This window comes from Peromyscus eremicus, chromosome 1 (assembly GCF_949786415.1).
Source record: "Peromyscus eremicus chromosome 1, PerEre_H2_v1, whole genome shotgun sequence".
In the NCBI taxonomy this organism is placed as follows: domain Eukaryota; kingdom Metazoa; phylum Chordata; class Mammalia; order Rodentia; family Cricetidae; genus Peromyscus; species Peromyscus eremicus.
In genome coordinates this window covers 159600857-159613980 of record NC_081416.1, presented here as the reverse complement: position 1 = coordinate 159613980, position 13124 = coordinate 159600857, and the positions used below count along the sequence as shown (strand labels likewise).

Genomic DNA, 13124 nt, shown 5'->3' with positions numbered 1-13124 from the left:
GTATATTGGAGGACCGACTACAGAGGCCCTCGGAGCAACCAAAGAGAAACCAATGCGACACCAGAGAAAAGGGCCGGCACGCAGAGAGCCTCTCTAGCCTTTCCCAATCCCTGTTCTCTATATTCTTCAGGGATAAAGAGACCTGAGAGCGAGAGATATGCTTGGAGTTAGCAGGAGGAATCTCGCGGTGACTCTCTGGCCGCACGCCGACCGCTTCTCGGTGGCTCCCGGAGGACCCGGTGGGCTGTGTTTTGGAGGTGAGGCTTGTCCCGGCCTGAAGAACAAGCTAATTTCACATTTCCGGCATTTCCTTAAATTCGCGGCTTCCTTTTCCTTATGTTCAATTTATTAGGTGCAACTGAAGCTCAGGAAGTCCTACAAGATCTCTAACACGAGACTTTCTTACTGCAATTCAACCTATAGTACCTGCCCCCGCCCCCGGAATTTTGGGTTCAGTTTTTTCCCTGCCCCTAGATGGCCTCTTCCCGATCTCTCCTTAGTCTCCTTCCTCAGAGAACGGCTTCTCCCCCCCCCCCCCCAACCAGATGGTTTTAATTGACCCAACATTTTTGACGTACAAAGTATTAATGTGCAGAAAAGGCACGCGGATCCTCGGCCTGCATCGGATCTGGGGTGGAAAGGGGATGGATAACAAGCTCCTGAGGTGTGGATAGCCCCGGAGAGAATGAGATAGAGACCATGGCGGGGGTGGGGTGGGGGTGGAGGCCTGAGGGTGAGAAGGGAAAAAGACGAGAGAACCCCCGGCAGAAGGAGAGATAGAGGAAACTTGGCACCTAGCCAGAATGTAGGCTATTTCGGGTGCCAGTTCTGCCACTTTTTTTTTTTCTAAAGTCAGGGTTTCACAAAGTTGCCCAGCCTGGATTCAGTCTCTCTGCCTCAGCCTCCCAAGTAGCTGGGATTACAGTCTTTCAACACCTGGTTCTGCTATTTTAAAATTGTGACCTTGGGTAAGTTACTTTGTTTTGTTTTGTTTTGTTTTTCCTTGTTTAGAAAAAGAGTGATAACAACCCTAACAGGGTATCTTCCCTGCTTGTATAGGTCTGTAAACATGTTCAGTCAACACTTAGTCCGTAATGCTAGGTAGAATCCTGCTACCTGAGCTTGGGTAGGACAAGACGGGCTAGCTGGATGGGGGGTGTTGGCTCTGGGACCCTGAGCCTGCAATGTGCCACTCCTCTTCAGAGCCCCCATCTGGGACTGCACAGTAAGCAGAGCCTTTTACCCAGACCCCCCCCCCCCCGCCCCCATGTGGCCTCCAGTGCTGGGCTTGGGCGCTGTTGTGACAGAGCAGGGGTCTGGCTGTCCACTAGACATCCTGAATCTAAGGGACAGTGGAACCAGGTAAGGCTTTGTCTAGAGCCATGGTTCTCAACATGTGAATTGAGACTCCTGGGAAAGCGACCCTTTCCCAGGGGCTGCATATCAGATGTTTACATTACGATTCCTAACAGTAGCAAAATTACAGCTATGAAGCGGCAACAAAAATAATCTTATGGTTGGGGGGGGTCACCACTACATGAGGAACTGCGCTAAAGGGAACAGAGCATTAGGACGGTTGAGAACCACTGGCCTAGAGTCTCCGGTTGTCTTACCACGGGTGAGAACATCTGCCAAGGCCCGTCTGCCATTGACCTTAGCTGTCCCCTATAGGCAGGGCAGGTAGTCCTGTTCTCCCACACAGAGCAGCTGAGGCCATTCAGGGTGAGGCCACAGGACTTAGGTGACTAGCACTTCCCTTCCTTCCCTGTTCCCTTTCTCTGCCAGGTCTCAGTCCCTTTGGTCCTGATTTCTGCCTTAATTTTTCTCAGAGCTCAGTGGTCATTTCCCCAGAACCTCCATTCTGCTGAGATTCTCTTCTCCCTTGGCATGTTATTTGGGGCTGTTGCTGCTGTGGATTGGATGCCACGGACAGCTGCTTGGCAACTACCTTCTCTGCTTACCTCCTTTCTATGGAGCTTTGTCCCTGCCTTGTGAGAGTGTAGCTCAAGAGTGAGTGCTTTGCCCCAGGTGCATTTGGACAGGAACCTACACGCGCACACACACACACACACACACACACACACACACACACACACACGCTGTCTGCCCACTTGTTTGCTCATGGTTTCATCCCACCCTGTCTTACCTGTTTTTGTCAACATCTTTTCTCCTGGGCTTAGTTTGGCCCAGACTCTGAATGTGGGGCTTCCAAAGCCTTTTCTCTCCCTATGCCTCTGGGGTCTTGTCATGTGGTGGTTTCCTGGGCAGATGGTAATCTCACTCTAAGGCTGAAGTCCAAGGTAAACAGTTGGTAATTAATGAGCTTCCCCACCCTGGTTCTCATTCCAAACTGCCTCCACCTATGTGGGTGATTTTCTGGGCTCTGTTTGTTACGTTGTGTGACACAAGATGTCCCATAACTGTCACATACATGCAGCAAAGGCAAACCCTCCCTTACCGATGCTTCTGCCTCCCCCTCCCAAGTGCTAGAACTACAGGGTACGACCCCAAACGTCAATCTCAATGTTTTCATTTCTTTGTTTCTATCTCGGCTTTGCGTGTCAGACTCTCTGTTACCTACGTTCGAGAGAGTTGGTCTCCGCAGTGGAAGAACTCACCCACGCCCCTTTTTTTTTAAACTCTGTTGGGACAGGCCGTTTTGACCTCAACAAAGATGGCCAGTTCAGCTTTGCCTAGGTCCACGTCCTTACCTCTGCTGCGTGTGTGCCCTCACTTGTGATGGGGCCTCCTTGCTCGGCCAAAGCCCCTCCCGGTTTTCTCCCTCGGCCGGTCAGGTCCCGTCGCGTAGTTCCGGAGGGGGCTGGCCCTGGCCTCTCATTGGTGCGGCTCAGCCTGGCTGCGCAGACATTGGCTGGGCGGACGCACACCCTTCCCCCCACCCTTAGAGCTGAGGAGGGCGGTAGTGCAGGCTCTGGAGGGGCGGCCGGGAGGACGCGGCATGCGCACAGGTTGTGGGGTTCGGGGTGACCCTAGAGGGGCGGAAACTCAGGTCCGGTGCGGAACACTTGGTGGGATCTGGAAACGGAAAACCAGGTCCATGGCTGGGATGGAGACCCAGACTCGGGGCTGCGTTGTGGCCCTGGAGTAGGGGTACACACCAGGGACACACTGAAAGGACGGCCGGGAACCTGTGGATGGAGGCCCAGATCTGGAGTCCCGGGAGACCGAGACCCAACCCAGAAAGGAGCATGTATAAGGACGCTGATTTGAGGGAGGTTTGAAGGTGGGGCAGATACCTGGGCATTAAGGAAGCGGCCCGGGGCCACGGGCAGAGGTAGATCCCGAAGGAGAGTCTCCGTGGGGGTGTGTCCCAGGCTGCTGTGAGCCTGAGAAAGGTGACAGCAGGTCAGTTGGGCGACTGGATAAGTCTGCTCAAAGGTGAGCAGTTAAGAGGTTGGACCTTCTGCAGAGCAGACGGGACTCAGCCCTGGCTCTCACCCTCTTCTCCAAGAGAAGGCGGCCCACCGGTCAGGTTAGTGCGCCCAGACAAACCGGCTGGTGGGCACTCCCATGTGGCTCCTCTCTGACTGCTCTGTGTCATGTCCGTTCTCTCCTGTCTGTTGCTTTCTTCACTGGGGTGAGAAACTTAAATATCTTATTGGCCTGTGCCTCAAAAGCTGTTGTCTCCTCTGTTTCTCTGCTTTTCAGAGCTGTCCCTTTCTTCTCTGTATCTACGTGTCTACACAGTTCTTCCCTCTACCTAGCAGTGACTCAGTGTGTGGGAGGGGACAGTCTTTCTGTCTCAGCCTATTTTTTTTCCTGTCTCTATCATCCAATTGTTCCCTTACCCTCAAGCCCATGCCATCACCCAGTATACCATGTATCTTACCCTTTGGCCACCTTTTTTTTTTGGGGGGGGGGCGTTTCTCTGTGTAGCTTTGGCTGTCCCGGAACTTGCTGTGTAGACCAGGCTGGCCTCCAATTCAGAGGTTCACCTGCCTCTGCCTCCTGAGGCTGGGATTAAAGGCGTGGGCCACCATCGCCAGGTTCTTTCTTTTGTGTCTTGTGGATGACTTGGGTTTTTTGTTGTTTCTTTGTGGGTGGGGTTGTTTTTGAAACAGAGTTTCCCTGGCTGGCCTTCACCTTGGGGCTCGGACTCCCAAGTGCTGCTTGTATGCACCACTAGCCTGGCTGTCTTGAGTTTTAACCGGCTGTTGCTCAGAGTCCTGAATAATTATCTGGAAGTTAAAGAAACGTTTTCATGCCTGGATACTGGCTTTCCGGCCCTGCATCATGGGGTCTCTCCACGCTTTTCTGAGTCTGTGGTATTCTCTTCCCATCCTCTGTCTCCTTCTCACAGGCCCCCTCCTCCCCACCTAGCATTAGGATCCAGGATTCTGACCATTGTCTTCCTCCCTCCCCACAGAGGCTGGAGCGGGAGCTGACCACAAGCCAAGGGTCTAGAAGTGCTTGGACAGGGCTAAGGTCATCATGGCCCCACCGCCACAACTGCCATTGGCTTCCAGTACTCCAATCCTGCACGGCGAGTTCGGTTCCTACCCAGCCCATGGCCCACGGTTTGCCCTCACCCTCACAATGCAAGCCCTGCACATACAGCGCCTGCGTCCAAAGCCAGAAGCCCGGCCCCGAGATGGCCTGGTCCCCCTGGCAGAGGTCTCAGGCTGTGGCACTCTGCAGAGCCGCATCCCCTCAGACACCGCAGCCTACTTGTGTGTCTACACCTACCCACGGGGCCGGCGCGGGGGTCGGCACAGAGCTACTCGTACCTTCCGGGCTGATGGTGCCGCCACTTATGAGGAGAATCGTGCAGAGGCTCAGCGCTGGGCAACTGCCCTCATGTGTCTCCTTCGAGGAGTGCCTCTGTCTGGGGACCAGGGTGAGATGCTGGGCCAGAGCCACATAGGTGTTTGTGTCTTTCTGTTTGTACCTTGTGTCCTCTGGGTCTGTCTCAGAAGAGTGAGTGCGCTCCCAGGTGTGTGACAGAAGGCTGGCTGAGAATGGTGAGGTACCACACAGGTCTCCAGGATTCTCAAGCAGCCCAGAGGCGGCCCTGATGCTCCGCTCCACACAGGGAGGAGGCTTTCCAGCAGAGCCTAACTCACCCAGGGCCCCCACTTCCTGTAGGAGCCTCGCAGGCCTCGGAGCTGCTCAGGGCCAGTGGCAGTGCAGGAAACTGATGCTGGTTAACAGGTGTTCAGGGATCAAGGCTCCTTTCTCCACCTGCCACACACACAGGTTCAAAGGGCACATATTTGCTTTCACAACCTTTTTCTCAGCACCTGCATGAAGGAACTGGACTGCCCACACTGGGCCGCCCACACTGGCCAGGTGACAGAAGGGACACTTCTGGAAGGGAAACTCCCAGCAGGCCCTGGGTACCTGCCCTTTAGTTATCAAGTCTCTTTGGGGCCCCTTTACCAAGAGGAGGAGGCCTGGTCTCTGGCAGATTCAGTCCTTTCTTTCTCTCCTCCTCCCTCCATCTCTCCAGAAATCACCCCTGAACTACTGCCCCGGAGGCCCAGGCTGCTCATATTGGTTAATCCTTTTGGGGGGCGGGGCCTGGCCTGGCAGCGCTGTATGGAGCACGTGGTGCCCATAATCTCCGAAGCTGGGCTGTCCTTTAACCTCATACAGACAGGTAAGGGCTGCTGAGGTATGGTGGGGAGGGATACTCCTAGATCTTCTGGAGGGGTGTGGCAGGATGAGGAGGCTTCTTGGCTAACCTTTCTATTTGTCCACTTAGAACGACAGAACCATGCCCGTGAGCTGGTGCAGGGGTTGAGCCTGAGTGAGTGGGAAGGCATTGTCACTGTCTCCGGAGATGGGCTGCTTTATGAGGTAGAGCCACAGACAACCTAACCCTGCCCTGGGGGGAACTGGAGAGGGTAGTGAGGACCCAGGAGCCCTATCCCAACTGCAGGTGCTGAACGGGCTCCTTGATCGCCCAGATTGGAAAGATGCCGTGCGGATGCCCATTGGGGTCCTCCCCTGCGGTTCCGGCAATGCACTAGCTGGGGCGGTTAACCACCATGGCGGGTACGTTGACTGCTTCTGCTGAGACAGCAGGGATACCTGCTAAGCGAGGGATGAGCCTTTGGGACTACATGGTCTTGTAACATTGAAGCATCCCGCCCCCCCCCCTCCCCTGACCCAGTAGCTAGATCTGTCCTTGGCCCACAGAAGGCCTGTAGGAGTGCTTGTGGAGGACTGTTGGCACCCCCTTCCCCCCGCATTGCGCTCCCCTGTGACACCCATCTCTGCTGCGAAGGTTCCAGCCGGCCGTCGGTGTTGACCTGCTGCTCAACTGCTCCCTGCTTCTCTGCCGCGGTGGCAGCCATCCTCTGGACCTGCTCTCCGTCACGCTAGCCTCAGGGTCCCGCTGTTTTTCCTTCCTGTCAGTGGCCTGGGGATTCTTGTCAGATGTGGACATCCACAGCGAGCGTTTCAGGGCCCTGGGTAGCGCTCGATTCACACTGGGTGCAGTGCTAGGCCTGGCCACCTTGCATACCTATCGTGGACGCCTCTCCTACCTCCCCGCTACCACAGAGCCAGCCTTGCCCATCCCAGGCCACAGCCTGCCTCGAGCCAAGTCAGAACTAGCCTTGGCCCCAGCCCCAGCCCCAGCCGTCACCCACTCACCCCTACATCGTTCAGTGTCTGACCTGCCCCTGCCTCTGCCCCAACCTGCCTTGGCCTCCCCTGGCTCCCCTGAACCCCTACCTGGCCTTTCCCTCAATGGTAGTGGCCCAGAGCTGACTGGGGACTGGGGGGGAGCTGGGGATGCACCTCTGTCCCCAGACCCACTGCTGCCCTCGCCCCCCAACTCTCCCAAAACAGCTCAGCTTTCACCCATCACCGAAGGGCCCCCGGAAATGCCAGCGTCCTCGGGGTTCCCGCCTCCCACCTCCAGTGCTACCTGGGGCCCAGAGGACCACCTTCTTCCTCCCCTCGGCTCTCCACTGCCCCCAAACTGGGTGACAATAGAGGGGGAGTTTGTACTCATGTTGGCCATCCTGCCCAGCCACCTCAGTGCAGACCTGGTGGCCGCCCCCCATGCTCGATTTGATGATGGCGTGGTGCACCTGTGCTGGGTGCGCAGTGGCATTTCACGGGCTGCGCTACTCCGTATTTTGCTGGCCATGGAGCACGGAAACCACTTCAGCTTGGGCTGCCCGCACCTGGGCTATGCTGCAGCTCATGCCTTCCGCCTCGAGCCACTCACACCTCGGGGCGTGCTCACTGTGGATGGGGAGTTGGTGGAGTACGGGCCAATGCAGGCGCAGGTGCATCCCAGTCTCGCCACACTGCTCACTGGGCCTGCGGGCCAAAAGCGGTAAACCTAAAGGAGCCTGAAACATGCTGTGGTGGGACTAGAGCACCATAGGATGTGGCCTGGCTTTTATAGGTAGAAGCAGGACCGGGTTCAGAATAGCGAGAGTGGGGATTGGTCTGACATAACAGCTGGGGGTGGGGCCTTGCCTTCCTTGCTGTCCAATGATGGGGCCTGGAATGTATGAGCTAGCAAGGCCTCAGCTCATTGGCCAGCCAGGGTTTCTTCTTGCTTACTCCGGTGCCTCCACTTGACTGGCCAATCAGCCCTTGAGGGGCAGGTTCCCCCAGGCGGTCCCCAGGATTTGCACTAATGGTCCGCCCCTTGCCGGTGAGGGGTGGGGAAATTCACTTCTCATGTTATGTCTTGTGTGTCCCTGGTCTAAAGCAATTGAAAAGGTCTATGCAATAAAGGCGTCGCTTTCTTCTTCGCCCCTTCCATCTGTTGGCCCTTTCAGTCAACATTGCCCTTTAAGGGTCACAGTAGATGTGCCCAACTCAGCCAGTAGCTGCTCTGTCCCCCACAACAGCTGGCTCCTGGGTTCTCAAGATTTATTCAGGATTGTGTTGACGGAGGCGGTTGGGTGGATGGATAGGTTCCCCGAAGTGCTAAGAGCACACACAGGACCCTCCCCACCCCCACGAGGGAGGTGGGAGATGGCTAGCTTTTTCTTAAAAATATAAATGTATTTGTATCATCACGTCCCTGGGCACCTAGCTGGCCAGACCATCAGCCATGGGACGAGGAGGGAGGAAGTGTCAGGTGCAAGTCTGAGTAAGGAATAGAACTCTGCCCAGGCAGGGTGGACATGGCCTCACAGTGTCCCGTGCTGGGCCTGATAGCGCGAAAGCACAGCACGGTAGTGGGACAGCTCCTGCCGCACAGCCACCACCTCCTGCCGCAGCAGGGCATTCTCCTTCTCCAGGAAGGCTGCCCGCACCGATATCTGATTCTCCTTGAGTCTTCGTGCGTCCCGAGACCTCTTGGCTGCCTCGTTGTTCTTGTACCTCCGGCTCCAGTACTTCTCATCCTGGGGATGGAGGGGTGGAAAGGCACTGAGATCCAACCAAGGGCCAAGTGGCAGGTTTGGAAACGCTCCCACAAACATCCCCATCCATGTGCCTGTTTCTGCACAGCAGTGAGAACTAAGGGCTAGTCTTTGCTGGGACAGGCACCCCAAGTTCTGCTGTCTACTGCCCTAGCTGCTAAAACCAGGTCCCTAGTAGAAAGCTAATCACAAGATAGACTCCAGGTATACACATGAAAAAGGCTGGTCTTCAAATTCTCCACCGTACAGAGCAAGCCTCCCCACTTGACAGGGACCTACGGAAACTCGGTTGCGATGGATGTTTGTTACCTAGCAACGAGGCCTTCAGGGTCTAAGGGCTTATCCCATTGAAGAGTACCCTGCCTTAGAATTCACCTTTCCAGATCCTGGTTGCTAAGGAAAGCGTGGATAGCCCCCAGTGATGGGTTTAGTGTCCTGGTTGTCAAGGTAACCTCATCTCAGCAAGTCAACTTAAGCTGTAAGGAGACCCAATGATCCTACCCAGTCTTTCCTTCTGTCCTTGAACTGATGTAAGGGAACTGTCTGCCTCCCCTTCCTCCCTCCGGTACCTAACTGAAGGAAGAGGTGGAAGCTGAGGCTTCCTCTGAGAATTACACCATGGGTCCCCCACCTAGCTGGGAAAGATACTTCCCTCAGCTTCCTCTTAATTAAAGGTTCCAGCTTGCCAGGACACATTCATTCCCTAGCAAAAGCTGAGCTCTGTAGCAGGAAAGGCCATTGGTATAGACTGGGTTTCTTTTTTTTCTTTTTTCTTTTTTTGGTTTTTTCGAGACAGGGTTTCTCTGTGTAGCTTTGCGCCTTTCCTGGAACTCATTTGGTAGCCCAAGCTAGCCTCGAACTCACAGAGATCCGCCTGGCTCTACCTCCTGAGTTCTGGGATTAAAGGCGTGCGCCACCACCGCCAGCTAGACTGGGTTTCTTAGATGGAACTAGATGCTGAAATGGCTATGATACAATGCCATAGCAAAGACGTGAGAGAAGTCCAAGTACCTCTTCTTTGCTAGCGGAGACCCCAATAACAGCAAAACCAGAATGGTAGAAGGATGCCTTTGCTGCTCAAACTCCCCCAAATTAGAACATGGCTGGTAAAGGATTACACCAGGCAGAGGCAGTCCTATGGATGTTTCAGGTTAAAAGCCAAAGACCAGCTCCAGCCAGGCCAGCTGCTCAGAAGCAGGCTGATGGGGCACTAAAGAAAGCTGTAATTAGCAACTGAGCCCCTGGGAACTTGAGCCCTGCTCCATCCACAGGGGGTTCCAGGTCCAAGTGACTGAATCCACAATGACACCATCTGTGACTCTCAGGACAGAGCCTGTCCTCAGGAACCTCACGAACCAGGGTATGTCTATAGGCCACAAGACTCTGAGACCTCATCCCAAAGAGAAGTTTCCCACAGCTATGAGCAAAGGCAGTTCCTGACCAAAGTCGCACCCGCACCTGGTCATGCTCACCTTCTGTTCCTCTGGCACCTGGACTTTCCTTGCCTTCTTCATGATTGGCTGAGGCTTCAGTTCCTCCTCTGAGAAGCGGTGTCTCCGAGGGTCAAAAGTCTCATGGCCTGGAATGCTTGACAGGGCAAGATCAGCTGGATCAGGTTCAAAGGTCATTAGCACCTCCACGGTGTCTGGGTCCACAGGACTGGGTGTGTCCCTAGAGGTCAAGCCTGGAGGAATACATACCACTTGAATGCCTGAGTATTTAGTTTGGGGACTGCTTTCTCAGGGGTCCCCTCCACCTTATCCACCACAGGGTAGTCTTTCCTGCACTCTTAACACAAAGCCTGCCTGTCAAGCACCAACCCTATGACAAAGACCCTTAGCCACCGTGAAAGCAGTTCTACCTTCATGAGTAAAGGCACAAATCACCGGACTTAAATATCCCGGGAGTCTGCGGAAAGCTTCTAAAACCTTTTCCCCCACTCTCTCGTCTGAATCCTACTTACTGAATTCTCTGTATGCTCAGAGTTTAAACCTGTTAGACTCACTCCTAAGAGTGATGGAAAAGCAGAAGCTGCTCCGAGGTTCCAGAAGCTTGGCTAAAAAAGGATGATGCCTGTGTCTTTAAGAACAGACAAGCCGGGGCCAGCTGAGGACACGGGTTCAGGGCTGAATCACGTGTAGCTGACTGCTCCCCCCCCCCCACGCACCCTCACGTTCCCGGGCCCCGCCTCCTCGCCCGTGAGAGCGCGTGCGCGCGGCAGGGAGGGAGGACTCACGTGGCGCGGGAATGTGCAGCACTGTTTTGCCTGGAGGTCGGATCAGGGACAGGTGTACCCAGGTGTCCCACAACGAGACTCTTTGTCTTGATAGGGGTCGCCTCCCCTCTTGTTCCTTTTGGTCTCAGCTCCAACATCTCCAAGGATCCTATCCACCCACCCCGCGCTTATGGGGATCGTAGAAGCACCGGCCTGACAGGCCCTTTGCATCGAGACTCCCACAATTCTGAGATCCTAGGTCCCCGTCGCAGGAATATGGGGAGCTCCCTCTGGACAATCCAGAATCGGGACCCCGGCATTTTCTGCTACAAGACTCTGGGAGCCAGGATGCAACACCCTCCACTGGAAGGGGGGTGGGGATCCGGGAACCTAGTGTCCAGCTCTGGCCTGCTCCAATTTTAGATGTCCTTGAAGTCCAGTCCTATCTCGTTTCCCAAAATTCTGGACAGAGACATGGAGTCAGTCCGCTCCCCAGTTAACTAAGGTGTTCTGAGTTTCTAGTCTTGGCTCCAGGGGCATGAGGAAACTTTATCCTAGAGAAAAATACAGCCTCTCCCAGGATAATCCTCTGACATTTAGGGGCCCAGGTTCCCTAATGGATCGCCGCATCTCTTTGGGCAGAGTTCCAAAAGCGTCGCGAGGCCCACCCCCTGCCCGCCAGCCCCGCCCCTTCACCGCACCTGCGCGGTGGCCGCCGGCGGCTCCCAGGGTAGCCCGCGCGGGGGCGTGCCCCGGCGACGAGCGGGGGGAAGAGGAGCCGCAAGAGCCGGGCCCCGGGGAGGGCGCGGGAGTGCGCGCTGGAGAGGGTGCGGGCGACAGGCCCCCGGGGGGCGGCGGGCTGGGCGGGAGCCCGTGCTCCAGCAGGAAGGCGTCCAGGTCCACGTATTCCACGTCGCCGAAAGGCAAAGTGCGTTCCCATAGCAGCGGCGCAAAAAGACTGGGGCCAGCCACCGGCCCCGAGCGTCCCCGCGGGGACCCACCGCCACCAACTGCCCCTGTCGGGGCATCGGCCGGGCCAGCCGTTTCCAGGCCCGGTCCCGGGACGGGAGCTGGGGGCAGAGTCGCCTTCCGCTCCTTTTCCTTCAGGAGACCTGTGGGTCAGGGGGAGACGGGATGGGGAGGAGACACACGGGAGGGGCCCCCAAGTCAGAGATGAAGTACAGAGACACGCATGGCGGAGATGCAAAGAAGTGATGAGCCGTAAGGCAAAGACCCAGAGAAGTGCGGACAGGTTAGGGAGACAGGAACCCAGAAAGCAGAGAGGCATAAACACGGGGGTTGGGGAGGCCCAGAAAGAGGGACAGGACGACAGGGGACCCCAAGAGAGAAAAAGAGAAAGTATACAGAGAGACAGGGATAGAGACACAGAAAACAACCCAGAGAAAAATGATGGAAGTTTAGAAAAAGGGATTGAGAGACAGGGTGGGTGAGAGGTTGGGCAGGTGAGAGAAAAAGTGCCAGCTCAGTAATTCCCCCACCCCTGGCACCTTCACCCCCCTCCCCCACCGTCTGTTAGGGGCAGGAAGCGATCCACTGCTCGGGCACATTCCTCATGTCTAGTTTCCATGTGATCCTGTGAGGCCCCGCCCAAGCCCGTGTCAGCACCGTGTGAGCATCCGACACACCCCCTCCCTTCCCCAGGATTCCAGGGGTCCAGACTCCGAGGCCAAAGGGAAGGAAGGGGGGCTGGCACCTAGACTCCGTCCTAACGGAGGAAGACTCTGGGGACTTGACCCTTGGGTCTTCCAGGGGTCAGATTTACCCATGGACGCTGAGAGACTGAGATGGCCAAACACCTGAGTAACCGAATGACAACTAGGAAGGATGGGACACCTAGCACATAGGACCACCACCCCAACATTTCAGTCCTTAAGACAGTGGGACTAGAACTCACAGCTGGCCGGCTCTTTGGGCTTGCTGGTCCCCTGCAGAAGGCTCCGCAGCCCAAGCAACGCTCCCCCGCCAGGGGGGGCCCCTGCCGGGCCTCCCAACAGCAGGGGACCCGGGGTCCTGTCGCTCAGAGGCCGCGCCATCGCCGGACACCTGCTCCCAGGTTCATGAGCTCATGGAGAGTCGAAGAGATGATAGACCAGTCACCTGCACACTGCTGTGGTTCGGGCGAGTGTGTCCCCGGTTCGGGCGAGCGCGGCTGCAAGCCTCCAGTATCAGAACGTTGCAAATCCTAAGAGCTCTGCGGGGGTCAGCCAGTCCTCTGCAGAAAGGTGCAACTCAAGACTTGTGTCCCGGGAGGATCCTATAGTCTGGGCGAGTGGGTGACCAAGCAGCTGTCTCTTTGCAACCGAGGGTCCCCAAGGGACACAGGCGCGCGCTCCTTCTGTACCAGGTGGGCGAGCCTCTAGCTCTTGAAAATTTTGCACTTCTCGCAAGGAAAGGAGCTTTGCGATCTGCACCCAGAGGTGTGCGCCCAGGGGCGGAGGAGGAGGGGGCAGGAGGAGGCGGCAGCCTTGAGGCGTGGCCAAAGCAAACTTCTTTCGCGGAAAAAAAAAAATCCAAACCAAAACACCCGA

At 56.1% G+C, this 13124-nt stretch overlaps 2 protein-coding genes and 1 long non-coding RNA gene across 8 annotated transcripts; 1 reads left to right on the top strand and 2 right to left on the bottom strand.

Annotated features, from left to right (window-relative positions):
* The first annotated feature begins 1 nt into the window (after nt 1).
* Sphk2 (sphingosine kinase 2) lies at nt 2–7752 on the top strand. Of its 4 annotated transcripts, none has more exons than XM_059276960.1 (7): nt 2–257; nt 857–968; nt 4388–4858; nt 5471–5620; nt 5726–5820; nt 5903–6018; nt 6251–7752. In XM_059276960.1, the coding sequence occupies exons 3-7, from the start codon at nt 4453–4455 to the stop codon at nt 7317–7319; spliced, it is 1836 nt and encodes a 611-aa protein (XP_059132943.1). In that variant the 5' UTR covers nt 2–257; nt 857–968; nt 4388–4452; the 3' UTR covers nt 7320–7752. The 4 variants fall into 4 exon arrangements, with proteins under 4 accessions (XP_059132943.1, XP_059132926.1, XP_059132949.1 ...); XM_059276943.1 differs by having other exon boundaries at nt 853–968; XM_059276966.1 differs by lacking the exon at nt 857–968.
* On the bottom strand, nt 164–2871 carry LOC131922217 (uncharacterized). Its single transcript, XR_009382241.1, has 3 exons — nt 2712–2871; nt 2147–2288; nt 164–274 (listed from the first exon to the last, which is right to left on the bottom strand). It is a non-coding gene; the product is annotated as an uncharacterized LOC131922217 (long non-coding RNA).
* A 97-nt stretch (nt 7753–7849) lies between the features above and the next one.
* On the bottom strand, nt 7850–13051 carry Dbp (D-box binding PAR bZIP transcription factor). 3 transcript variants are annotated; one of them, XM_059276912.1, is made up of 4 exons: nt 12491–13051; nt 11277–11687; nt 9833–10044; nt 7850–8342 (listed from the first exon to the last, which is right to left on the bottom strand). In XM_059276912.1, exons 1-4 carry the CDS (start codon nt 12627–12629, stop codon nt 8127–8129), a joined length of 978 nt encoding a protein of 325 aa, XP_059132895.1. In that variant the 5' UTR covers nt 12630–13051; the 3' UTR covers nt 7850–8126. The 3 variants fall into 3 exon arrangements, with proteins under 3 accessions (XP_059132895.1, XP_059132902.1, XP_059132912.1); XM_059276919.1 differs by lacking the exons at nt 11277–11687; nt 12491–13051 and adding an exon at nt 10597–11247; XM_059276929.1 differs by lacking the exons at nt 11277–11687; nt 12491–13051 and adding an exon at nt 10324–10571.
* Between the last annotated feature and the right edge of the window lie 73 nt (nt 13052–13124).